The following is a 27,928-nucleotide window of genomic DNA, read 5'->3' as shown; positions in this document are numbered from 1 at the left end:
GTTTCCACTTCCTCCTTTTCTCGACCACTTCTGGCCCAGCTTCCTCTCCCTCCCTGTTCTTCCTTCAGTCCCTTCCCTTCCTTCTTCCCCTCTGTCCTGGCTTTTACCGCCTGCTGTGCAGAGTTTAGTACTTGGTGCTGGTGGTGATGAGTACACAAAAGAAATAGAAAATACTTTTGAAGATCTGGTAAATTCATTGGCAAGCCAAACGAAAATGTTCAAAAACTAACCAGAGAATGTGAGCACGTTCCTAGGTAATCTAAAATAAACGCACTATACCTCCTCCTTCACCCACCTTCCACCTTCCTCCTAACTCCCACCAAGCAAGGCTGGCTTTCACAGCCTCGGTCAGCCCAGGCTGCCCTCCCTCCTGGCGCCCCCTAGCGCTCTCACTGGGCCTTGCCACTGCATCCTTCCCACCGTTATCTGTTGCAGGACCACCTTCAGCAGTGCTTGTTTCAAGTTGTGCCATGTTCTAATGAGAACTGCGGGCAGCCAATCCTTCGGAAACACCTGAAAGAGCACTTGAGCGCCTACTGTCAGTTTCGAGAGGAAAGATGCCTTCACTGCAAAAAGGATGTGGTGGTAATCAATCTACAGGTAAACAAAAATGTCATTTTTATGGGGCTAAAATCTGCCTTAGTGATCACATTACTCAGATGGGCAACTAGAAGCACCTTTCTGGATTTATTTTTATACAGAAATAGGTCTAAAGAATAACTTTGTATGAGAGAAGTTCTGTAAAACACAAAAAGCCTTCTCATTGGTGGGACTCTGTTCTTTAGTCATTGGCAAAAATATGGTTCGAGCACCTGCCCGGCTGAGTGCACATGGCTCCACACTCGTGCTGGGTCACCAGAGGTGCCCATACTGCCTCTCGTCGGGATGCCGTGAGCCAACTGGAGAGCTAGGGCGCAGGCGTGAAACGGAGCGGCGTGGGTGCCTGTGCCGAAGGAGCCACACGCTGCCTCCCACAGCCTTCCCTTTATGTGCCCTGTGCCCTGTGACCTTCTTTTGGAATCACTGGAAAATCGAGTGGGATTAAATTCCCTCGTACCTAGAAAGCAGCCCTCTGTACATAACCCTTTCCGGAATGAGGCCATACCTTCCCGTAGATGGCAAGCCGCATAAATAGGTCTCCCAAGAGGTGTGTGCGTGAACACTCCGAGAGCACAAAAGGGGACCCTGGGAATCAGGGTGGCTCTGTTTCACCGCATTTTTCTCTGTTCCAGAATCATGAGGAAAACCTGTGTCCCAAGTACCCAGTATCTTGTCCCAACAAGTGTCTGCAGATTATTCCCAGAACTGAGGTAACTGGAAATAATTCTCTCGGGAGATTGTATGTAAGATAAACTTTTACCGATCATCATGACGAGCGGCCTAGGCAGACTCGAGACTCAAATGACAGCCGTGATAACCACACCCCTGTCCTCCCTTCCCTCTTCCCAAGAATCCTCCTCTGTTTTCACCGGAGCGCTCCCTCCACCCGGCCCTACCATGGCCTTTTCCTTCAAGTCGTATTCCTGCCATTCTTTCCAACCCCCCACATCGGCCCCCTGCTTCCTGCAGTTACACCAGGCAGTGGAGCATCACTGACGAATTTCTGTAGCGTGAGGCTGTTCCTTTCGTAGGTGGATGAACACCTTGCTGTGTGCCCCGAAGCAGAAAAAGACTGTCCTTTTAAGCACTATGGCTGTCCTGTGAAGGTACAAAGTGTCTTTTTGTTTCTGCCTCTATGTTCTGCTAAGTTCTCTAAGTTCATTGGGCAAGTTGCTTATACTCTTTGATTCCATTGGGGTACAAAAGGACATTCACCCATGGGAACTGTAAGACTGGCCATTGAATTCGTCAGGGCTCTTCAGAGAAACAGAACCAACAGGAGATATAGAACATACATAACGTATAAATATATAAGCATATATATTTATAAATATATCTATTTGCTGTATATTTGTCTTTGCTATTAAAAGGGTAAGATTCACCTTTCCAGTGCATGGAATACAGAATTGCTTTCCAGCTCTGAAAGGAATCTTCTCTATAGTTCGGCCCAAACGTCCAACCGGGTTCTATTTGAGAGCTTCCATCAGGACCAGAGCTGGCGACGGAACTTGCTCTCCGGATGCGGGGCCAACCTTAAACAGAAGACAAATTGACAACGACTGTTTGCTTAAAGTCCATGAGCGCCCAGAACCCTTACGATTGGCTTTTATTGCTGACACAGGCACTTTGCAATGACTGGGAGGGCAATGCACTTGCATGGGCTGGAATTACAGTTCGGACGCAAGCCTGTGACAAAAGGACGGTGATAGAATGGAAATGTGCTTGGTAGGAGGGAGAACAAACAGAACCCATCTGGACCTAACTCACCCAGGAGACAGGCTTTATAGGGGGATACTTGAAAGATGATAACTACACTTAGCCTACAGTTATATACAGGGTAGTGGAAAGGTAGGTTTCTCTGAGTATGCAAAACAGAGTTCATTCTTGTATTATTATTATTTCTTAACTATTGTGTTATTTTCCATATAAACAACTGTAAACCTACTTTTGCTCCACCCTGTGTATTCCCAGGGCAAGGAAGGAAGTCAGTGTTGAGGGTTTTGACAGTGGCCTGATTCTCTGTCTCAGTGAGTTTAAAATTATCCAGTGGGTACTGTAGAATCCTAATGCTGGAAAAGGGAACTGAAGGGGCCATTTTTTTCCTGCAACCTGCCTTGAGAAAAGTAAGCAAAGTTGTTCCAGTTCTGCTTTGGCAGAGTATCCCGGCCCCATCGTCGTTCTGGGAGACTTGCAACTGCCTGACTTACTGTCGTCTCCATCCTGAAGGGTAAACAGGGGAACCTGCAGCAACATGAGCACTCAGCCTTACGGGACCACTTGCTGCTCGTTTTAGAAAAGAACGTCCAGTTAGAAGAACAGGTAAATATATAGTCCAGGGTTCAAATGCTAAGGGAAGTGGCAGAATTGCTGGGATTTGCAAGTTGGGGTATTCCTGTGTTCTCTGTTCCAGTGTAAGTCGACTGGAGGTAAGTGTTTGATGCAGATCCTGGCCGGCAGGACCCGTGTGTTGTGGCCAAGAGAGAGACAAATTTACACGGACTACAGAAGTCCTGTGGAGAAAAAGGGATGGCATGGCCGCTCTCTGAGAGAGAGAGAAAAGGCCCTGGGCCCTGCCTGGACAGGCTTTTATTGCTTTTCTGGGTACATAACATTGAGGACAGTCCTCATGTACTATGCACAGGTTCACTGCTGGTGATTACCTTTTACAGATAACAAAGGAAAGAATGCTGCTACTTACTTCAAAGAGAAGGATGTTACGGATCAAGGGAAAAAGTGGTTGAACGAGTTATACTCCATACATGGGAGGTTTAGCACAAACTTTAGGAAGTTACTGTAAGCACTTGTGCCTCAATTACGGGTGAGAAAGTTTTAGCAAAAGCAAGTCTCATAGCAGCCTAGGTACAATGCAGGCCTGATTCCCCACGGGAGAACCTATCCCTGGGCATGACTCCTGGGTGCTGGGACCTTGCTCCCCACTGGCCTTTCCAAGTGGGGCCTGGGCTACATTCCCACGCCACTGGAAATGGTTCCCTATAGGTGTTTTTCTACTAAGTGGCCAGAAAGAGTGAGGGGATTATAGAAGATTAGAAGTGGAAGGAAGCTTTGAAATCATCAGTCAACAGACTTTAGTCAACAGAAGTGACTAAAGTCCCAGAAATCCTGATGTGTTTGTCACTTGTGTCAGGATTCACTCTCAAATCCATGTCCCCTGGATCCCAGTCTAGCGCTCTCCGTGAGCTACCATAATGCCTGTCTGCAGCCTCTCCACACACCTTTTGGTTAATAATAATACCTGGCACCTAGTAGGTGCCTAGCAGGTGTCTGATGTTTTAAAATTAAATCAACATGACCATAACACAACAGTGGACAGTCCATTCTAGGCCTATGGGTTTTATAGGTTTTGTAGTAAGTCCTCTCTCCTGCCTTTGAGAAGCTTTGCAACCTGATAAATGCCTTTGTGCACATTTATTTCACTGTGTTGCAATTATCAAGTGAAAGAGTATGTGCAAGTGCTGACTCTACTGAGTCGTTATTATTAAAGTTCGTTATTTTTTAGGACATCTCAGAGGATCAGACTTTTCAAGCCCACATAAGAAAGGAAACCATCTATCTGCAGAGAAGGAGCTGAATTTTCTGCTGCAGATTATTCCATAGCGTCTGATTCCAGATCAAAGTAGGGGTGTGAGTTCTAGGGTCAGATCCTGGGGAAAATGAGAAAGACTGATTAAACTGTGACTTCAGGCCAAGCCATGCTGTGTAGTAGCCATTCCCAATGTCTCTCTGCACCGTTGCCACATGCACCCATCCGTTCATTTAACAACCACCTGTGTCAGGTGCCGTGTTAGTTGCTAGGGACACTGAGTTGAGGAAGACACAGTCTCTACCCCTGAAGAACACACAAAAATGTACAGAGTTGAGTCACCACACCTCACAGGACACGCTATGAGTGTCCCTAAGTCTGGGTTCAGGGTCTGCATCAGTTTGTTCCAGAGGTGTTGGGGAAGGACGTCTGAGTTGCGCCTTGAAGGATGAGAAGGCCTGTCGGTTAAAATGTTGTGGGAAGAGGTCATTCCAGATGGAAAGTCTGTGCCAGGGCAGAGAGGCACGAGAGAGGCTGACGGTCCAAGGAAACGTGCTTTCAGGGTGGAGAGGCACTGGAGTGCAAGACTGGGAGTGGCCGGAGTCTGGTCTGTCTGATGCAGGAGGCATTGGCCATCCATGTCAGCTGAGACATTTTTTGAACACTATGCATTCAATTATTTTTTTACTCATTAATATTCTGCCTTATTTCAGAAAGGATTTAAGGGCCAAAAGTTCAAACTCACATTTGTCCATGATAGGGAGCTAATGAAGGCTTTAAATTGGAAAAGTACTTGGCCAGCCAGTGGTTTGTTTGGATTTGAAAAGTCAGAGAGCTGGCAGTAGCTGGCAGGGTGGATAGAGGGAGAGCAGAGAAGGCGGACAGAGGGACCGGGCGGAGGCTCCACACTAGTTCCATGCGTTTGGGGATGCTGCCTAACCTCTCTCTGCCCCAATGTCCTCATTTGTAAAATGGGTGGTGGTGAGGGTTAAACGAGATGGTATCTTTAAGCTCTTAGCGCAGTGCCTGGAACATAAGCATTTGCTTATCAGGTGGACACAGGATGCTGGAGGAGGGGCCGGTGATGCTGAGGGCCCGGCCAAGGCCACATCAGTGGGGGTGGAAGAGGGCATTGGGAAACATTGGGCCGTTGCGCTGGGAGACCGTAAGCTTTGAAGGCAAGGAACATGGTGATGTTCGGGGGCAGGTTAGACTTGAGGGTTGGGAGACTCCTGAGTTTGCTTTTGTTCAGGGAGATATGTCTGGTGTGTAGGTGGAAGTCGGCTGGTGGGGTCTTACCAGAGGATTCTGGGCCGGGGAACAGATGGTCATTGCATCTATTTGTGCATTCATTCCTAAGACCTGTATCAGAGGCCCTCTGTGTGCAGACACTGTGGGAGGCTTTGGGGATAAAGAAATAAGTGAGATGTAGCCTCGACAATTTAGTGAAGAAAAAAAAGACCTAAATAACCCCCAAAAAGCAGAGTAATGAGGGTAAGTTATGCACTAGAACAGGGGTGTCAAACTCATTTTCACCGGGGGCCACATCAGCCTTGAGGTTGCCTTCAAAGGAGCTGAATGTAACTTCAACTCCTAAACAGTTAAGGAGTAGTTACAGTTATACAGTTCTAATACTACATTTGGCCCTTTGAAGGCAACCAAATGAAAATGAGTTTGACACCCCTCACTAGAGTATGGTCGGGGTGGGGTGGAACTTGAGAGGTGGCCCAGGTGGGTGTTCCTAGTAAGGAAATGGTTCTGAGAGGATGTGCTCCTGAGTGGTGGCTTAGAGAGCAGTACTTTCTAGATGCAGGAGGAAGTGTCTGAGGGAGCAAGACCTGAGAGAGCAAGATAGAAGTCGTGTAGTTGTGCTGTGCAGGGCACACCCGGGGCGTGAGTGGGCGTGAGGCTGCAAAGGCAGCCGGGCAGACTGTGTAGGGCCCCGGGTGGCCTGTAAAAGGCCACTAGAGACAGGTGAGTGGGGGATGACAAAAGCACATCTGTCTCTTCATAGTATTGTGGACACCATATTGAAGTATGCATTGGAGGGAAACAAGACTGAAGACACAGAGAGCATTCATTCATTCATTCAACAAATATTTATCAAGCACTGGCTGGTGCCAGGTACCAGTTGCTGGGGCTAAGTAGCCTGTGTGATCCATGCCAGCCCGGGCTCCCAGAGAGCTGCCCTTCTGGCGTGTGTGTGAGGGAGAGTGGGGACCGCCGGGTCACCATGTAACAGACCAGGCCGAAACAAGACAAGACGGGATGGGGAATGGATGGAGGAGTTGCTTTGTTCGTTTTGCTGTGTGTCCAGAGTTAAAGTTGGCAAGTGTTGCCCAGGGAGTGGATGTGGGGATGAGAGAGGAGCTGTTCAGGGTCACTCTTCGGTGTTTGGTCATTTCTTCCAAATAGATTACAAATTCCGAGAGAGTAGTGTGTTTTGCCCACCACTGGAAAGATTACTTAAACTCTCTGCCTCTGTTTCGTGGTCTGTAAAAGGGGACTGATATTCACACCCAACTCACAGGTTCTTTGAGGATAAAAGAGCTAGCAAACAGAAGGGTTCGATAGATATTCAGCAAATTTCGGCTGTTCCGTTGACACTGTATTTAATGTGTATTTAAATGCAGAGTATTTACTGTGGTGTGAGGTCAGGACTCTGTGGTTGTTCAGTAAGTGCTTCCTGGGTGCTTGAAGGGAACCAGTTCAGCAAACTCAGTCAGGTGGCGTCACTGTCATCGGATGAACCGTCACAGCGGGTTAACCATAGAAAGGGTGGGAGAGAAATCTGTGGATCAGGTCTTTCTCAAAGTGCCTGCGAGTGGTTTCTAAATATAAACTATATATATATTTTTTTTTTATTTCTATATGTAGATAAATAATTCTATATGTAAATATGTATATATTATATATGTGTGTATAGCTTTGTGTGTGTGTATATATAGCTTTCCTAGAAACACTTGCTACCTGCAATATTCTTCTAGAACCACATTTGTTTTAATTTGCATGCATGTATTTAAATGACCTCATTCACATTTCTGTTTTTAGATTTCTGACTTACATAAGAGCCTAGAACAGAAGGAAAGTAAAATCCAGCAGCTCGCAGAAACTGTGAACACATTTGAAAAGGAGTTCAAGCAGTTTGCACAGCTCTTTGGCAAAAATGGAAGCTTCCTCTCAAACATCCAGGTGAGCACTGACCTCTCTATCCAGAGCCAAGAGTTAGCCTCCAGTTGGTAGTCATGGTTTCTCTTACAACTTTTGTTTTTAATCAAATATCCAGTTTTATTTTATTTTTTTTAATTTTATTTATTTACCTTTTAGAAGGAAAAGGAAGGAGAGAAGGAGAGAAATTACAATGTATGGTTGCTTCTCGTGAGTCCTCTGCTGGGAACTGGCCTGCAACCCAGGCACGTGCCCGGACTGGGAATCGAACCACGATCGTCTGGTTCGCAGGCTCAAACCACTGAGCTACACCAGCCAGGGCCCTCTTACAACTTTTTAAATGGAAATAATTTCAACTGTATAGAAAAGCTACAAGAAAAGGGACAACTGTAATAGCATAATCAATAAAATATATACTTTAAAAAAGAATAATGTAGTATAAAAAATTCTTGGATACTCTCCACCCACACTCACCCACTGTCAATATTTTGTCCTGTTTGCTTCATCGTTCGTAGTCATTCATTCGTTCTTCCTCTCTCCTTTTGTTCCTTTTGAATCACTTGAGACTAGGCTGCCTGTGTCATGGCATTTTACCTCTACATACTTCAATACTCATGTATTTCACGAGAATAGAGATCTCCTTTTACATAACCCCCATACGTTTAGCAATATCAGTAAATTTAACACTGGTCCAATACTTTTATATCATTTATGGCATGTAGGGTTTTAATTAATGTTGGGCCAATATTAGTCACTTGAGTTCAGATTTATTGAGAGCATTTGTAATTCTGTATTTTGTAGTCAACTAAGAGAAACTACTAATTTTGGGGAGAAGAAAATGCTTTAAACACCACTCAAGTATAGCAAAAGTTCCTTATAAATCATGAATGCAAAATAACCTTAAGCAGATTCCTAATGAATCATGTCTTTATTGTGATTATGTAACTTACAGTGAAAAAGATTTCAAGGTGTGATATGGCCAATATTTTCGAAATTTGGATCGAAGAAGATGCAGGCCATATCGTTTGCACGCCGTGTTGGCACACTGTGTGTGTGAGTGTGTGTGCACTTGCAGGCACGTGTCGAGAAAAAAGGCAATGCATTATATGTTGCTATTGGAATTCTGATCTCTTTCTGACACAGTGAGAGAGCAGTCCGAGTTGAGGCACTGAGGGTGAGGGTGGAGGAGAAATGTAGGGGCAGATGTTTCATCCCTTCCATCTAAAGGGAGCAATTGGACCCTGGCTGGTGTAGCTCAGTGGATCGAGTGCAGGCCTGTGAACCAGAGTATCGCGGTTCGATTCCCAGTCAGGGCACATGCCTGGGTTGCAGGCCAGTTCCCAGCAGGGGACTCATGAGAGGCAACCATACATTGATGTTTCTCTCCTCTCTCCTTCCCTTCCCTCTAAAGATAAATAAATAAAATCTTTAAAAAAAATAAAGGAAGCAACTGGAAGTTCAGGCTACACCCCTCAGGGCCCTGTGTGCTCACCTGTAGCTCTCAGGCCAGAACAGGGGGGCTGACTTCCAGCTTGCTCTCTGCCTTCTAGCAGAGTAGAAGTGAATCAGGAAAGGTAAAACAAGAGGCAAGACAACGTGAGAATAGAAATCTAAGGATAGGTTAGAGAACTGAGTGGAGAGAACTTGAGGGAGGAGTAAAAATCCGATAAAGAGAAGTTCAAAGATTTGGAACACGACCTGGGATAAAGAGGAGGAAGGGGAAAATACAGGTGGTTAATCTCTCTGCAATCTTCACTGACTGTTTCTTTTCTGGACTATGCAGTTTTTATTTCATTAATTGACTGAGTAAATGTGAAATGTTTGAATTGAAAAAAATGTAATCTCAATGAATTACTAAGACATTGATATCCATTTTGTACCGAAAGGTTCTTGCCAGTCACATTGACAAGTCAGCTTGGCTCGAAGCTCAAGTGCGTCACTTATTACAAATGGCAAGCCAGCAACAAAATAAATTTGATCTGAGGACTTTGATGGAAACGATTGATACAGTGCAACAGAAAATTACCCTGCTAGAAAGCAACGATCAAAGATTAGGTATGTCTGCTATTTTATACTTCCCTTTTGGTGACTCGTCTGTCTGCATGTGTTCGTGAAACAAGCTGGCACCTGGCCAGACAGAGAGCCACAGCTGTCCAGGACAGAGTGGCCGAATCTGGTGTTTGTGAAACAGAACAGCAGTGGTAGGTACCCTGGCTACTCAGCCAAAAATGATGAAGAGCCATGAGTTGGGGCTGGAGGAGACAAAGGGTAGAAAGGGGCCAGGAAATTCCAAGAACAAAGGAATGATGGTTTTTCATTGAGAGTAGAAAATAACATTAAAGCTAAGAAAGAGATGTGGGCACACTGCTGTGCATGGAGGCACACATCAGACATGTCGTGGATCTGGTTCCAGACCACTGCACTAAAGCAAATATTGCAATAAAGTGAGTCACAGATTTCTTAGTTTCCCAGTGCATATAAACGTTATATTTGTCCTGGCTGGTGTGGCTCAGTGGATTCAGTGCAGGCCTGCGATCCAGGGGATTGTGGTTCGATTCCCAGTTGGGGCGCATGCCTGGGTTTCAGGCCAGTTCCCAGCAGGGGATGCACTAGAGGCAGCCATGCATTGATGTTTCTCTCCCTCTCTCCTTCCCTTCCCCTCTAAAGATAAATAAATAAAATCTTTAAAAAAAACGTATGTTTATACTACACCATACTCTAGTAAGTGTGCCATAGAATTGTCTTTAAAACACAATGTGCATGCTTTAATTAAAGAATACCGTATCGCTAAGAAATGCTAACCATCATCTGAGCCTTCGGTGAGTTGTAAATCTTTGTGCTGGTGAAGGGCCTTGCCCTAGCTACAGCAAAGATCACTGCTCAAGACCACCATAACAAATATAAAAAGTGTGAAATAGTGAAATAGTGAAAAGTGTGAAAAAGTGTGCAATATTGTGAGAATTCTCAAAATGTGACACAGGACCGGAAGTGAGCAAATGCTGATGAGTACATGGCACCAATAGACTTGCTTGAGGCAGGGTTGCCACAAACCTTTAATTTGTAACAAAAGCAATGTCATGCACAGCCCAACAGAGTAGAATAAACCCAGGCATACCTAGACAGAAAAATAGTAAAGGGTTTGGCTGATGGAGAGTATCCCAGTTTGAAAACAGTGGGGCTTGCCACGCCAACACACGTTAGTTGAATGTGAGGTGTGTCTCCTCTACACGTGGGTGAGCTTCAGCTCGAGACGGGCCATCCAAGTTTCCTTGGTGCTGTCTTGCCAAGACGCGAGATTCACCGAGTTGATATCATGAATGCAGATGGTCCACTGGTGGACATGAATCCACTTCATCTTTAGGATGTCAGAATTTTACTGGTTCTATTCAGGTAACAAAAGTCCACTTTGGGCAAGTGCTAAACACAACCCAGGCCTACAGAACGTCTTTCTTTCTTTGCAGTGGTTTTGGAAGGGGAGACGCACAAACACGATGCCCACATCAACAGCCATAAAGCACAGCTGAATAGAAACGAAGAGCGGTTTAAACTGCTGGAAGGGGCCTGCTATAGCGGAAAGCTCATCTGGAAGGTGACCGACTACAGAATGAAGAAGAGAGAGGCCCTGGACGGGCACACAGTGTCCATCTTCAGCCAGCCCTTCTACACCAGCCGCTGTGGCTACCGGCTGTGCGCCAGAGCGTACCTGAACGGGGACGGCACCGGGAAGGGGACGCACCTGTCGCTGTACTTTGTGGTGATGCGAGGGGAGTTTGACTCACTGTTGCAGTGGCCTTTCAGACAGAGGGTCACCTTGATGCTTTTGGACCAGAGCGGCAAAAAGAACCACATTGTGGAGACCTTCAAGGCTGACCCTAATAGCAGCAGCTTTAAAAGACCCGATGGGGAGATGAACATTGCATCTGGCTGTCCCCGCTTCGTGCCTCACTCCACTTTGGAGAATGCCAAGAACACCTACATTAAAGATGACACTGTGTTCTTGAAAGTGGCCGTGGACCTAACTGATCTGGAGGATCTCTAGTCACTGCTTCTGGGGTGATAAGAGGACTTCCGGGGTCCAGAACCACGGAGGAAACTTTTGGTTAGCCCAGTGACTGAAGTTAAACTTGGTGCACACTTGTAAATATTCGGGGGTTTGCCCTTAGTGTTTGAACTCAGTTAAGAGCTTCCTAAGTGCTGTCTTCTTTTTACATTTTACCCTGCTCCCCTTTGAAATGAAACACTTAGGAGATCCTCTCTTTATTTATATTTCTCTATCTCTTGAAAGACAGGAAAGTTTCTTGAAAGTAAGGTGTGGGACATAGTTCCTCTACTGGGGACAGGGTTTCGGGGAAGATACTCTCTGGTAAATGTTACCGAGAACACAGATGTGGAATTCCCAATTGGAAACGCTTGGGTATTTGGTCTGCTGATTCTAGACTTGACCATAAGGCTGCAAACGCCTTCTTTTGGGGCCGATTGTCCCAGATCAGTAGATGGGTGTTGTACTGATGGAGACAGTATGTCCAGTTGGAACAGACGGGTTGTGGCACTATACCTCCAGATATTTTCGTGAAATTCACCAGGCGTCGACACGCAGTTTTGCAAGCCTGCATAGGAACTGGTGGCTAGAGTGAGTATCTTCACTGTCTCTGCTGAGGCAAAGCCGGAGGACGTACGAAGCACGTGAATACGGAGATATACACATCCAACTCAACTTCAGGTTTTATTAGGCTCCACCGTGTGAAAACTATTTTCAAAGATCAGAAACAAATATTAAGAGTTTTAATAAGGTTTGACTTAATGTATATATGTATACAAATGTATACAAATAACTTAAAGGTATTTTGGTAATAGTAATGTGAGGATGGACAGAATTTAGTATATGATGGAAAAAATCCATGAATGTATCAGAGGAATTTAAAAGCTAGGGAAGACACCATCACAATTTCGGGTGGGTATCAGAAGTACTCCCATCCCAAACTGATTATTAAAATTAGTATTTCCTATTCTTTTTGAGAGCAATTTTTAATTCCTAAATTGGGATGAAGATGAGCATTTATATAAATGTGTGACTTTTCTTGTCCAAGTCCTGCATACTCTGTGAAGGACAGAAATGATTATGTTCTTATGCATCTATTTGTGCTCACACTGAGGGTGTCTATGCAAGTTGAGATGAGGCCTGCTGACCCTTGATAAGCCAGAGGTCAACAAGAAGTACCCCGTTCGCCTGAGCCCTAATTCCCTGCTGAGCATTTCTCACCGTTTGGCCTGGCTCCCTTGATTCTGCAGTGACAAGTGCCATGGGCTGAGGGCCACTTAGTGAGGCTCACTCTGGTGATGACCAAGCACCCTACAACTCCTGAACAGTTAACCTGTTAGAAGAGGCATGATCTGCACCAGTGGCTTCTGGAATAACTGAAACTTTCTTGACGTCTTCTGTGAAAATTTCAAGACGCTCAATTTTCAAGGTGGAGCCATTGAAACTTTCTTCATTTTTATCTGTGAAACTTTCAAGATCATTTCGTAGTGCAGAAATCATCCCAAAGGGTTACATGCGAAGAAGGAAGTTCACGGCAGGGGTGTAGTGAAGAAGTACACTGTAGCTGCCGGTGAACCCTGGTACGGCGGATGGTCAGCCCCCCACGTCACACTCAGGAAGCCTTTCCCTAGACCACACAGGTGGTTGTGTGTTTGTCCTCAGTGTCTCTGATCAAGTCCAAGGCCACCCCTGTAACTCCTCGGGAGTGGAAGGCCATGTTGGTGTAGCGGCGTTGAGTAGTGGATGTGGAAAACATTTTCAAGTGAATTTATCAAAATACTGTTACTGTGTTTCAACCAACTTCCCGACATAAAAAGTGGACGTGATAGCACAGTTTGCTTATGAGTTCAGAGTCCTTTCATCACTGAAACCCAGCAGAACAAGGTATTCTAGAGCAAAACGCACTCCTTTACTGAAAAATAAGAGGTAATTTTTGTTTTAAAGAAGCATATCCATATCAACTATTTTTCCTTTTTTATAATATGAAATTATTTTTATTCTACAGGGTCCAGCAGAAGTAAGGCCTGCTTAAATGTGGTTGGTAGGGTAATAATATGGGTGTAGTAATTTATAGTTTTAATTTGAACATGTCACCTAAAATGTCACGTGGTGTGCTTGAGTGTGACATTGTTATGTTACAGAATTACCTGCTTATGATTTTGTAATAAAGAAGGGGTGTTGTTTGTTCCCAACTCTGTATATTAATAAGATTTAAATTTTATTTCCATTCTGGCTTGATATTGATTCCTGGTGAAAAGCAAGTAAATATACTGGCCATGAAATGGGAGTTGGCCTTGACAAAGGTAGGTGCAGGGTTAGCGCAGGGTGGGGAGGTGGAGCACACACGAATACCTATTGACAGATCTGACTTCTAGCCTTGGATCTCCAAATGTGATATTTTCAGAGAAGCAAGAAATAGCCACAGACCAGTGCAAGTCAGCCCTCTGTGGGGGTAGGCTGTCCCAGACCAGGAGATGAGTGGTGTACTTAGGACACGGAGCCGCCAGCCCTTTGTGCGGCCCCCTCGGACAATGAGTCCGCAGTGCCAGTTACTCTTAGAAAGTGGTTGGACACACGGGTCTTCATCTTACATAAGAATTCTGGGCTGGAGATAGAGTTTTGATAGACACACAGTAGGGGACTCAGGCAGTGCAATCACCCGAGACCACCAAATCTTAGGGCAGGAGTGAGAGGAGGCTACAAAGCATTTGCAGAGAGAATGGTCATAGGTAAGGGAAGTACAAGTGAGGTGGGAGAGGGAAGTACACACGACCAAATGCCACCCTGAGAATAGTTGTTTCCAGCACACCCGACAGTTAACTCTTCTGTAAAAAAAATTTAAAGTTGACTTAGAGAGAGAGAGAAACAAACATAGACTTGTTCCACTCATCTATGCCTTCACTGGTTGCTTCTGGTGCGTGTCCGACCAGCCTCGGCATGTTGGGACAACGCTCCAACCGACTGAGCTCTCTGGCCAGGGCCCCCGCAGCTGACTCTTGAGCTCCTTATCCACCCGCACATTGCTCCCTCCTCAGTCTGTACCTCTGACCCTGCCTTTGCTTAAGCTGCAGACATACACCCAGTACCTGCTGACCACCTGAACTCAGAAGTCCTACAGGGACTTTAAAGTCAACTGCACCAGAAGTGAACTGGAAACCTTCCACTGCCAACTTCTGACTCCTGTTCATTCTGCCCCAGGTAATGACATCACCATCCTGAGAAGCTTGGACACTGGTCCAAATTCCTCCCTCCCTGACTCCATCTGCACCCACCCAGTTCTGCCAATATGACCTCCAGATAAATTTTAAAATTACTCCTACGTATCGCTATTACAGCCTACATTATTTTGCTTTGCAATTCTTTTTTTCTTTTACCTCTTTCAAGTTCAACTTCACACTGCCACACAGGAACCTCTAAATGAAAATCTGGGAATGATTCCCCACCGCATCTACCGGCTCCAGCAACCCCAGGACAAAGTCCGCCTCCTTGGCGTGGTGTACAAGACCTCGAGTGCCCACCTCTGGCCCTCCAGCCTCACCTCCGGACAGTTCTGCTACTTCTCACTTAGCAGTGGCACCCGAGCTGTCTGCCATTTGTTGGAGCTTCTGCCATACTTCTAACCAGAATACTCTTCTCTGCCCTCACCTCCTCCTCTGCTGAACTCTCGCCCTTGAAGAGTCTGTGTTGTCCCCCCTTCTCCAGGAGGCCTTCCCAAGCCAGCGCTATTCACTGCACACCCCACCCTGCCCTTTACTAGGCTGAGTCCCTGCTCTGTGCTGTGTATTTCCTCATCTTTACTTCAGTTGTGGACTTTCCTCCTTTTCTTTTCCCCAGAAAATAAGGGTAAATTGTGTATTTGCCACATTTTTGTGTTACAGGCCAATAGGGCAGATATTTTCCCTGTCCTCAGGAAACATAATCTGGAGGTCAACCACAGGTGGTGGTGAACCAAAATATCCGTGTGTGAATGTTTCCAGTCTCCTGTCTGATAAAGACATCGTCCTTCAACTCTCCCACCTCCCCTCAAAATGTATTTTTCAAATCAGTTCTGAATGTTCATGATGCAAAAGAAGAGAACAGGCAGGAAACATTCCAACGGAGGGCCCTAGGAGCAAACTTTATGAAGAAAAAAGCTCTACCAATCCACACAAGGATTGGAAAGAATGAAAGAAAAATGGGAATATGGATCAATGGGAGCCGTTGGGAACGGTGACTTGGAGCCCCTTTGAGGCTTTTCTTCTTCCAAGAGACTGTTAAAGACTAAAGCACATTTAAAACACTGTTTTGGCCCTGGCCAGGTGGCTCAGTTGAGTGGAGTGGTGTCCTGTGCACCAAAGTGCTGTGGGTTCCATCCCTGGTCAGGGCACGTACCTAGGTTACTGGTTCAGTCCCCAGTCAGGCACGTACAGCAGGCAACCAATGTTTCTCACATCACTGTTTCTCTCTCCCTCCCCTCTCTCCCTTCCCCTTTCTCTAAAATCAATAAACATATCCTCGGGATATGTTTTTCGATTTAAAAAAGTATTTTTGGCTGAACACACCTGTTGGAATGAACCTCTATGGGGAGACCAGACTCCAGCTCCAGGACTTACAAGGCACTTGCCCAGAAAAGTATGTAAGTTGTGGTAGGTGCCTTGAAGACAACAGACTACAGTGAAAGGACAGGGCCTGGGTGGTGAGAAGACATTCGTGCTTTGGGCTGTCAGGAAAGGCCTTTATGCTCAGGCAATGTGGCACTTGGTGTTCACTTTTGACCGCCCTTCTAACCTCTGAGGAATTTCCTGTGAGAAACTTGCCTTGGCATGGGGCCAAGGCCCCTCCAGTCGGGCATAGCCATGCAAATCTTCAACTTGAAGATGCAGTTGGAAAGAGCCCCCATTTTTTGCAAGAAAGATTAGCGAGATGAAAGAAGGAAATGCACCCAGCCCCGGCTCTGCGGGGGTGAGGGGGTGAGGGGCCCGAGGTGGGGATTCTGACACCTGGGCCTTACTTCCACGGACTGTCTGTGGGTGTCATGTGGTGGTGGCAGCAGTGGCTTTTCGCCAGAGCACTGGCAGACCTGCCCCCACACCTGGCCTCTGGTCTTCCTGGAGGTTCCGTGAGCTCCATATATTAGGTTCTTCTCCAGGCAGAGCAGATTCTGTTCTTCGTAACTAAGAACCTAACTGAATCAGGCTGGACCTGAAAGGTGAGTCAGCCATAGAATGAGCAGGTAGGATGAGCATTTTGGGCAGAGGGCCCCAAGGATACAGTTCGGTGCCACGTACTGACAATTCCACCAACCACAGACAACACACATGATGGTGGACCCCTAAGATTATAATGGAGCTGAGAACTTCCTGTCACCCAGTGATGTTGTGAAGTCACAGCACACACATTACACTAATTGTGTTTGTGGGGACGGTGGTGTGCAGTCACACAATGCACTGCTGGTTGTAGGAAAGTACAGCACACACAATTAGGTACAGCATGTGATGCTTGATGATGACAATGACAGTTGCTGATTTGTGTATTTACTATGCTATCCTTCTCACCTTTATTTTAAAGTGCACGCTTTCTACAAAGTTGTCTACAAAGAGTCTTTCTAAACTCTTTCATAGAAAGTTGGCCCTGAAACAGTATGCCATGTTACGCCTGCAGCAGCCTCATGCACCTTGTGTTTACAGCATCTCTTTATTACTGCATCAGTTTTTCTTGTGCTTGATTTAATCTCATGTTGCTTTGTGCAATAACGTGCAGTACGGGTTTGCAGCCTCAGAGAACAGGCTCTACCATACAAGCTAGGCGCGCGGTAGGCTGTGCCATCTCGATCTGTGTAAGTGATGAAACTGCCTAAGGACTCTTTTCTGAGAATGTATCCTGGTCGTTAAGCAGTGAACAACAGTGAAAGAATTGGTTTAGCAATGGAGAAGAGACCAGTGTGGTGGGAGTCTGCTAGAAGAGAGGAGAGTGGCACTTCGTGAGGTTAGAAGAGAAGGCAGGGCCCAGATTCTAGAGCTGAAGTCATGGTGAGAAGTTCATGGTTTATGCAAAGGTAATGAAAGTTGACATGATTTTGGCAGGGCAATGCATGATCTGTGTTCTAAAAACTTGCTCTGTGTGGAGTACAGATCAGAAGGGGACAAGAGAGGACATGGGAAAAGTATTAAGATTACATCCCATTGCAATAGTGGTGACATGTCTGTGCCCTTACTGGATCATAAACTCCTCGTGTCTCATTCAAGTGCATAGAAGATGCTCAGTGTATTAAAATGAACTATATATATAATAACTCACTGACTATAACAAACCTGCTAGGCAGGTATTATGCCCATTTCATAGATGAAAATACTGGTCATTTAAGAAATCTATGTGCTATGTACTAAGCACATAGATTAGAAGTCCTAAGGACTTCTTAGGACTAACTATATATGAATGTCCTCACAACAATCTTATAAGTTATATACAGTTTTATCCCTATTTACAGATGAGGTGACTGGGAAACAGAGAGGTCATTAATAAGCTCTGGATTACACAGCTAGTAAGTGGGAAAGCCAGAAGTCGAATCCAGGCAGCCTGGCCTCAAAGGCTCCACTCTTAACCACCATATAAGAATGTTTCATATGGGTACTGATCCACTCTATAGATGTTTATGTAAAAATACAAATTAAAATGAGTTAAAATATAGTCAGAGGAACCATTAGAACAAAAATTGAACATACAACGTTCAAACCAGTAGAGAAAAAAACTGGAAAAAGGCACTTTATCAAACCAAAGAAAACAATAGGAAGCATGATAGAAAAAAAACTATTTAGAATTAAATCCAAACATGCTAAATCCAAACTATTAAATGAGAAAATACCGCTACTGTGGGGGGCTCACACGTATATGTTTTTACATACATATCTAAAACAAAACTGAGCTGACAATTCCGTTCCTGGGTATATATTCAGAGATACTCTTGTATATGCGTACCAGAAGACACATACAAGAGAGTTTACTATCAGCAATGTTGATAATAAAGACAAGCAAATAAACTGACAAAAGATGGCACGGATGTGGAGCAACAGAAACTCTCCCACACCCCTGGTGGAAGGGCAAACCGGGCAAACCCATCTACAGGCTAGATCGCAGAGAGTGAAAGTGTGAAAACCCTCAACCCCTGCAACTCCATTTGTAGGCCTGTACCCCAAAACTCTTGCCCGTGCTGACATGATATGTACAAGAATGCCCATTAACTCATGTTGGAATGGCAAAAGCAGAAACTTGCTGAGTTGCTAGCAACTAGAGAATGGACAAATTGCTGTATAGTCATATGAATGGAATTCCATGCAGCAGTTACAATGAAAAAGCTAGAACCCCACATGAATCAACACAGATGGCTTTCACAAGCATAATTCTGGGTGACGAAAGCATGAAAGCTCTCAGGGGAATGATAGAAACCACATTCGGGGGAGGAGTTAATTCTGCGGAAGAAAAGGGGAGAATGAGATTCCAGAAGGGGTTTGCAAGAGGCTCTAAGTGCGTATGAAATATTAAAATCTGAAGCAAATATGGAAAAGTACTAAAATGTGGAAAATATTAAAATATGAAATCAGTACAGAAGTGTTCATTATATTGTTCTCTGTAACTTCACAAATGTCTGTAATATTTCATGCTAAACATTTAAAAAGAGTTTTCAAGATGCTACAAAAAGTACAAATAAACCCCCCAAATAAGGTATTAATAAAGACAAATTAAAGAAAAACTTTAAAAGAGGTTATCAATAAAGTCAAAAGCTGGTTCAATAAATCAGATCAAGAAAAAGATAACAACTGATTTCAACAGAATGTATAAAAATGAATAAGGATAATATAAGATCAAAAATTTCAGTAATGCTCTAGAAAATTTTATACCAATCAATTTGAAAATTTGAAAATGGGTACTTTTCCAAGAAAGAAAATATTTATCCCTTGAAAAGTCACCACACCCAAGCCCTGGCTGGTGTAGCTCAGTGGACTGAGCTCAGGCCTGCGAACGAGAGGATCGCAGTTTGATTCCGAGTCAGGGCACGTGCCTGGGTTGCAGGCCAGTTCCCAGCAGGGGACACGCGATACATTGTGTGTCCCCGGCAGAGGCAACCAGACACTGATATTTCTCTCCCTCTCTCCTTCCCTTCCCCTCTAAAAATAAATAAATAAAATTTTAAAAAAAAGAAAAGTCACCACACCCAGATGACTTTTAAGATGAGTTCTTCAAAACCAAAGGCACAGGTTACTCACATGCCGTGTGTATTGCAGGTCACATAAAAAGAAGTTCATCTGCTTGGTCCATTTTAAGACCTAGTATAAACTGACATCAAAACTAGACAAGTTCTTATATGCATGACCCGTGGACATAATGTGAGGATTGCTAGGAGGAAGGTGGTACCAGGTGGAGGGGGAAATGGGAGGGAAATTGGGACAACTGTAATAGCATAATCAATAAAATATACTTTAAAAAAACTAGACAAGTTCTTTAGAACTAGACAATTTCACTTATGGACACAGGCACAAAAATCCTAAATGAAATACACAGTACACAGCCCCCAGCAATGTATGGAAAGATACATACCATGACTGTATAGATATTTCAACATTAGAAAACCCACTACCATTGTTCTATTACTGTAGAATAGTGGAGAAAATCTTAGATGATTTTTAATCTATCAGACTAATAAATAATAAAGATGGTATTTGGTAATACTTAATACATATTTCTGATCTTAAAAAATACCTGTAAGATGACTTGGCAAACTAGGAGAAGTGCGAAGTGCCTTTAAGAAGCCCTTCAGGAGCCCTGGCAGTGGATTGAGCTCCGGATTCCGTGGGCGGAACCAAAGGGCTGCCAGTTTGATTCCCAGTCAGGACACATCCCTGGGTTGGTGTCCAGGTCCCCAGTAAGGGCCATGTGTGAAGCAACCACGTATTGAGGTTTCTCTCCCTCTCTTTCTCCCTCCTTTACCCTTACACCCAGAAGCTCCCATTCTCTCCAAAGTAGGGGGCTGGGTGGAGAGGGGTGGGAGGCACACACACACACACACCCTCTCTAAAAAGGGGGGAAAAAACCTTCAGAAAACACGAAGGAAACAATATGCAACCCAAGGAACTTCTGGAAAGAACTACCCCTGAGGCTACTACACAGTGATGTACCGGATTCTTGGAGAAAGCCAAAATTGTTATTTACAGATGAATTCTTACCTACAAAATCCAAGAATTACTAGAATACACAGATTCAGCGGAGTGACCAGATCAACATACCAAAACTCAAATAAATTATCCTAGGGTCCATTAGGAAGAGTAAACTAAAACAGCCACAAAAACTGCTAGAAAAAAAAAAAACTAAAAAGAAATGTGCAAAACAGCAAGAAACTTTCAAGACTTCGCATGAATAACAAGGGAAGACTTGAATTCATGGAGAAATAACCACATTGCTGGATGGTCCCAACATTGTACTGGTGTCAAATCCGGGCAAATTAATCTACCCCAAAAAGAAAAAGAAAGGAAAATCCCGGGAAAACTGACATATGACGTCAATCTATTACAGAATTTGAAGTGGAACCCCAAATAAATTCCGGGAAAATGCTGCAGTTTGTTGGCAACTTGTTACAGAATTGGGTTTCACGGTTTGAGGTTGAGACGAAGTGCGCGGAAACGTTATCCGAAGTGTCAAACCCAAGGCGTTAAACCGTAGGCTGCGCGGCCGGAAGAGCCGCGTGAGCCCCGCCCCTATCAACGTGGGCGGGACGTTTCCAGCCGCTGACGTAAGCGTGCGCCCGGAAGCCCCGCCCGGCCCAGCGGCCGCTGCGCTTCGCGGTTGGCGTTCAGCCTCCGCGGTTCGCAGCCGAGGTTCCGCAGCGTCTTCAGGCTGTGGTTGACCCCCGCCCCCAGAAAGGTCGTTTCCCCTGCAGTTTCCAGCAAGTGCTCGCCCCAGTCGGAGCTGTGGCGAGAAAGAGGCCGCACCGGCGTTTACTTTCTACCCTTCCCCGAGTGTCTCCCCGGCTTCTCGGTCACTCCCGGAAGGTCGCCAGGAATCCCCGAAACCGGCCGCGCCCCGCGTTCAGGGTTTCCCCAGAAGATGAGCCCTTTCTGATGAGCGTCTCAATCATAAACAATCACTGGCTTTTCATATGTACAGTAAATCCTCAATGTCGCTGGTAGTTTTTGCGGCTTGAAGCAAAACTAGTATAAGGGAACTAATTTCATCCTAGACTAGTTGATATAAACAAGCCAAGTTCCCAGCACATCTCATCAACCAAACCAGGCTGAACAAAAACACGTTATGCGAGGTCCTGCTGTACTCTGGAAGGTGAGTTTTCGGTCCGACGCTCCTCTTAGCTCTTCCTCCCACGTGGGCGGCCTGCGGACACACCCCGTGGAGTGTTCCCACCTCCACTTCCTTCCCCAGCGCCCTTCGGAAGGAGTGCACTCTTTGTGGCTGCTTCGGAATCTTCCCTCTTTAAATGAAAAGCTCTCCTAGGGATTCCCCATCTGGGCGCAGCGCCCCTCCTTCCCTCCTAAATCTCTCCTGTTATTAAATAATAGAAACAACATTAAGGAGAGAATGCCTTCAGAGTAAGACACTGACCTAAGCGTTTTATACGCCTTATTTTATTTAGTCGTCGTGTCACTCCTTAGGTAGATAACAGAGAACACTCTGAGAGGCCGAGAAAAGTGAAATAATTTGTTTGAGGTAGTCGCATGGGTTCAATAGAGGTGAAATTTGAATACTGTGTAGTTCCAGTATTCAAAGCTGGTGCCCTTACCACTTTCTCATTCCCAAATACCTGGGCAGCCCTCTCTGATTGTTGCTTCTCCTAAGGAATTTTTTCTGAATGCTTTCTCGAATGTTCTGGTTTCTGGACATTTGGCCTTTGTCAAAGAACTTTTCCAGATCTCTGCACACCTACCGTTGTTCCCTTTCATCAGGTATCTAAGCTCGGAGTTTAGCAATATTTCACATCAGTACTCATTCACACAGCCTTCCTCCCCTGTGTCAGTGTGACAGTCATCATTAGCATTGTTCTTGGAAAACGTTTGAGCAGTTTGTATAAATTAGTTACAAAGAACTTTGAAATGTAATTCCCGGCCTCAAGGAGAAATATGACATTTATTTATAAAAAGCCAAGAAAATGGGCCCTGGCTGGTGTAGCTCTGGATTGAGCTCTAGCCTGCGAACCACACCATTGCGGTTCGATTCCCAGTCAGGGCACATGCCTGGGTTGCAGGCCAGTTCCCAGCAGGGAACTCAGGAGAGGCAACCATACATTGGTATTTCTCTCATTCTCTCCTTCCCTTCCTCTCTAAAGATAAATAAAATCTTTTTTTTAAAAAAGCCAAGAAAATGGCAGATAAACACTAACCCCATTGCACAGGAAATAAATTCTACAGGAGCGACTTTGGACAAAATAGCTAAGTGCTAGATTTGTTGACTCATCTGTAAAATGTTAAGGTTAGATGAGATCATTACAATGCTGTGAATCAAAGCTCAAAGAAAGGAGTGATCACTCTGTACTGAGGTGAGGGCTGTTGGGAGGCTTTATCATGTGTTCTTGATACATTACAGAAAGAGGATTCGATTTAAGGCTTCTCCTAGGACTTTGAATATCTGATAATGGCTATAGACCTTGCTCTGGAAGTAAAATTCACATTTACACATCATTTTACACTCAATTTTAAGAGATTCATAACCTATTCCTCCCCTTCAAAGCCTGCATGTTAAAAGCCCCCAATTTAGAGAAATAAAATTAACTGCAATTTAAAAGGCAAGACTAGCCCTGGCTGGTGCAGCTCAGTGGATTGGGCACTGGTCTGCAGAACAAAGGGTCCCCAGGTCCATTCCCAGTCAGGGCACATACCTGGGTCGAAGGTCACATCTCCAGTAGGGGGTGTGGGAGGCAACCACACTTTGATGATTCTATCCCTCTCTCCCTCCCCTCATTCTAAAAATAAATAAATAAAATCTTCAAAAAGGCAAGATTGGAGGGCCTGTACCTTATAAGCTGTGCAGAACCACTGGGAGTCTAAGGAGGTCAGTCAGGCAGCAACGTGAAGGCTGTAGGGAAAGGCAGTGAGCCTCATTAGGTGATAGGTGCAGTAGTTTATTTAGGTAAGCTGGTTAGGAAATGTTGAAGGGCCATGCCAAGGACTTGGTATCTGGCTGGATATGGAACTGAAAGACAGGACAGAGTCAGTGATAACAAAATTTGAGGTTTGTACAGCTGCAGTTACGTTCTTTCTCTACTTTGTTTTGTGTTTAATTGTACTAGGTCATTTCTATAACATACCTACTCTAATGATGTTGGACGTTAAAAAGCATAATAAGAGGATTCTAAAAAAAAACTCTAGCCCTGGCTGGTGTAGCCCAGTGGATTGAGCTCAGGCCTGTGAACCACACAATCGTGGTTCGATTCCCAGTCAGAGCACATGCCTGGGTTGCGGGCCAGTTCCCAGCCGGGGACTCACGAGAGGCAACCATACAGTGCATTGATGTTTCTCTCCTTCTCTCCTTCCTTTCCCCTCTAAAGATAAATAAATAAAATCTTAAAAAAAAAAACTCTTTACTTAACAAATTTAACATCTCAGATGAAATGTGCCACTGTTAAAACTACCAAAATTCACCCAAGAGGGAACAGATAAGGTCAATATGTAACAAAGAGGAAAACTCTCCAGTGCCATGTAGTTTCACCAGTGAATTTTACCAAACATTTAAGGACAAAATAATCGTTATTTTACACAAGCTCTTCCAAAAAAAAAGAGGAAGGAAAACTCCCCAACCCATGATATGACATCAATGTTACCAGATACCAAAGCCAGATAAAATACTAAAGAAAAACAAATCGATGTCCCTCATGAACACAGTTGCCAATAAAAAAAAAACCCTCAAAAGAAAAATTAGCAAATTGAATCCAGCAATGTGTAAAAAAAAACTTTGTGACTGTTTTATTTATCCCAGGAGTTGAAGGCTAGTTCAACATTTGAAAATTCCTAGTATTACTCACCATATTAACAGACTTCGCAAGAAAAACTGCATGTTTTTCATCAATAGATGACCTGCCACCAAAAAAATGTTTAAAAAATGCATTTGGCTGAAATCCACCATCCATGATTTTAAGAACTCATGCACCATGAACTCATGAAACAGGTTCATCTGTTTTCTTAAAAAATAGAAAAAGAAAAGAAAAAATCAGCCTAACCAAGATGTGGAAAAAAAAAATGTTTCTTTAATCCCAAACAGAGTTAACCCATCTAGAGGTCATTGGTGGTTTAATAGCTGTAGAAATGGCCAGCGCCTGTGATCAGGAAAACTGGCGATGTGACTTGCTTCCCAAGAGGACTCAATGGCTGGGGCTCCTGGCCAGCTGCATTTTGCCTGGCCCTATTCAGGCTTCCCAAACAAGACTGCTTACTGCTGCAGTTAAGCACCCCACCCCCATCCCCATCAAAGAGGCTGCATGGCCGAAATGGCAGGTAAGGAGTGGGTGGTAGCATTGGACGTGGTCTTGGTAGTCTCTCCAAGAGCACTGGTCTCTGTGCCTTTCTTTCTATCCTAAAAGTGTGTATATTTACAGAGAGCAAACATATAGAAGGTGTACATAGCTATACAAAGTATGTAGCTGTCTTCATATCAGTGTTCCAAAAACAAACAAGTGAATAAATAACAAATTAGGAATAAAGAGGACCCTGATAAAAGGCATCTACAAAACCTAGAGCTGACTTCATACTTAGTGGTGAAAGACTGAACCCCCAACTAATATTATATGTCAATTACAATTCAATTAAAATTTGTGATTTTAAAAGATCATTTAGCTGTGCTTTGTATAAAGGCTAAAAGTAAAAGCAGGACCCTCAGCTGGCAGTTACAGTACTGCAAGTAAGGGATTTGGGTGTTTTGGACAAGGACAGAGTTCCTCAATCTCTCCGCTTGCCATGTAGGGCTGGATTAGTCTTTGCTGTGAAGAGCTTTTCTATGCATTTTGAGATAGCTACATCCCTGGCCTCTACCTGCTAGATTCCAAGTAGCAACCACATTGTGACAAGATTCAAAGTTGTGATAACGCAACTTGCTTCAGACGTTTAAAAAAAAAAAGACACATAGGCCAATAAAACAAAATACAGTGCCCAGAAATACACTCATGCATATGGTCAACCAATCCTCGACAAGGCTCCCAAAACCACAGTGGGGAATGAAGCACTTCTTCAACAAATGGTATTGGGAAAACCGGACTGCTATCTTGCATTACACACAAAGTCAATTCAAAATGGATTGATTACAGGCTTGAACGTAAGACCAGAATCTATAAAACTCCTTTAAGGAAACAGAACGAGCTTCTTGACATCCATTTTGGTGATGATTTTTTTTATTATGCTTTGTCACTTATCAGATCTCGACACTCTCCTGCTTATAACCAACCCTCCCATTGTTTCCCACTATAATATATGTGGGATGAAATCTCAGCTCCTAAGTGTAAAGCTGGTTTTATACTTTAACATTTTCTAGCTTAAGGTGGCTTGCTGATTACCTCATTCCATATCATTTCCCTTTGACCACTGTGCTCCAGATTTGCCTGCCATCTTTCTGAAGGTCAAAAATGCTGAACTTGTTCCTGCCTCAGGGCCTTTGAACTTACCTTCCATCTGATTGAAAGTTTTTTCCTACAAGTTCTTTTCTTTCACTTGGATGAATGGTCCTCGTCTTTCAAATCTCGGGCCGAGTGCCACCTTGTTAGAAGGAGGCATTGCTATCCACCAGGGCATTATCAATTACATCGCTTGTGCATTTTCTTCATAACAATTATCCTTAGAAATTATTTTGCTTCTTCTCCCAAAACTAGAACGTAAACTATGTGAATGTAGAATTGTTGTCTTTTTTTTGCTCACCCCTGCATTTCCAGTACCTGATCAGGGGCTTGGTAAATGAATTAGGTGTATGAATGCACGCACTAGGAGAAACATGATTTTACCTTCCGAAATGACTAAGTCTTCAAAGAGCTAGGTTTTACTTTAAAGTGCAGAGTGGTAACAGGCGTTCTAAGGAAAATGTTTATTACCTGGACAAATAAAAGGGCGGAAGGAGTCCTAATATATTCATCGAAATTGTACCACAACATGAAATTTCTAAGAGAGCAGTGTTTCTCAAAGTGTGGTGTCGAGGTGTCTTGAGTTGCTAGAGGTCTCCCTCCAGATCTAATGAAGATGTCTGGGTGTGGAGCACAGGAGTCTGCCTTTTAAAAGCGTTTTTGTGTTTCTTACGTGTACTAAAGTTGAGGAACGGGTAGAGAAGAGCTAAATCAAAAGATTGAGGACGGAGCCCTAAGATGGCCTATCGTTTAGGGTGGGGGGAAAACCGGGGCCCAAGAAGGAGACAGGAATGATGAGCTGCAGGTACCAGGGAGAACGTCTCAGCCCTGAAGCCACAATCACACCTCTCCTCCGTCGTCTGTTAGTCCACTCGGGCTGCTGTGATACTGCAGTACCACAGACTGTGTGGCTTTTAAACAACAGGAATTTATTTTCTCACAGTTCAGGAGGCTAGGAAGTTCAAGAGCAAGGTTCCAGCAGTGTCTGATTTCTGGTGAGAGCTCTGTCCTGGGCCTGTGATAACTTCCTACTTGGCGCATCCTCACACGGCCTGTCCCACTTGTGCTGGTGTGTATGGAGGGGGTGGAGTGGAGGTATCTTTCTTCTTATGAGGCCACCAGTCCCATCAGATGAAGGCTGCACCCTGATGATCGTATTTAACTTTACCTCCTAAAGACACTCTCTAAATGTAGTCATTTGGGGGTTAGAACTTCAATAGTAAATGAATTTTGCAGGGATACAATTCAGTTTATAGCAATTGCTGTTTCCCTTCATCAGTGAAGAAAACCAGTTGGACATAATGCAATCCAAAAATATAACCACATCAGTACTAAATTCTTGTTCTTTTAGGCTATAAAGCAAAGTCAACTAAAAAGTGTTCTTAATTTGATCAGATGTGTATGAGATTTTTCCAAGATTATGGAAATACACATTTGATTTTTGTTTTGGTGCCAGATACTCAAATTATGTGTATGAATGGTGACCATTTAATGGAAATATAAAACTATTTTGTGAATAACTAATACCTGACTCTCCATTCAGAATTTAAAATGTGGTATCATTTTCTTTGTTCCAAAAAACATCATTTGGCTTTTTAAATTCTGTAATGGCTTGTCAGTATTTTGGTTTTACAGACACGGCAGGCAGGTCTTACAGACACAGATACGAAGTTCACATGCGCAAGTTCACACATGAAGTTCACACACCTTAAAGGTGCTGAGACCGGCAGAAACGAAGGTAGGCATTTTTCTTGCTTTAAGGCCTTTTGAGTAATTTCAAATACACTTTATAAATTATTTCATTTGTTTCTCTCTCACTTGTTGCCAATATTTGAGAGAATAATTATGTCATATTTCATATCAATCTAAGGTAAACACAAACAAAAGGAAAAAAAGAGCAGAACCCAAACAGCACCAGCCCCAGCGTAGATCAACATCTTATTCTTCAGATGACTGTGTGTTTAGTTTTTCTTATCTTCGGGAAGCCAGATGGATTCAAGTACTG

At 44.2% G+C, this 27,928-nt stretch overlaps 1 protein-coding gene and 1 long non-coding RNA gene across 6 annotated transcripts in view; both read left to right on the top strand.

Annotated features, from left to right (window-relative positions):
- Nucleotides 1-13,336, top strand: part of TRAF5 (TNF receptor associated factor 5) — a 49,308-nt gene extending 35,972 nt beyond the window's left edge. For all 5 annotated transcript variants that reach the window (XM_037070990.1, XM_037070988.1, XM_037070987.1 and 2 more), the window contains 7 exons: nt 436-600; nt 1,233-1,310; nt 1,632-1,706; nt 2,827-2,919; nt 7,193-7,333; nt 9,196-9,364; nt 10,771-13,336. In XM_037070990.1, coding sequence (XP_036926885.1) covers nt 436-600; nt 1,233-1,310; nt 1,632-1,706; nt 2,827-2,919; nt 7,193-7,333; nt 9,196-9,364; nt 10,771-11,348 — 1,299 coding nt within the window. In that variant the 3' untranslated portion in view covers nt 11,349-13,336. The remainder of the gene's footprint in view (nt 1-435; nt 601-1,232; nt 1,311-1,631; nt 1,707-2,826; nt 2,920-7,192; nt 7,334-9,195; nt 9,365-10,770) is intronic.
- Nucleotides 13,337-21,107: 7,771 nt separating this feature from the next.
- LOC118974231 (uncharacterized) lies at nt 21,108-27,928 on the top strand. The gene is made up of 3 exons (XR_005063820.1): nt 21,108-21,653; nt 27,559-27,661; nt 27,794-27,928. It is a non-coding gene; the product is annotated as an uncharacterized LOC118974231 (long non-coding RNA).

The sequence above is a fragment of the Sturnira hondurensis genome, unplaced genomic scaffold (genome assembly GCF_014824575.4).
Source record: "Sturnira hondurensis isolate 20B ecotype Veracruz unplaced genomic scaffold, ASM1482457v3 Scaffold0019216, whole genome shotgun sequence".
Taxonomy (NCBI): Eukaryota; Metazoa; Chordata; class Mammalia; order Chiroptera; family Phyllostomidae; genus Sturnira; species Sturnira hondurensis.
The sequence above is the reverse complement of the archived record's forward strand: the minus strand, read 5'-3'. Positions and strand labels throughout refer to the sequence as shown.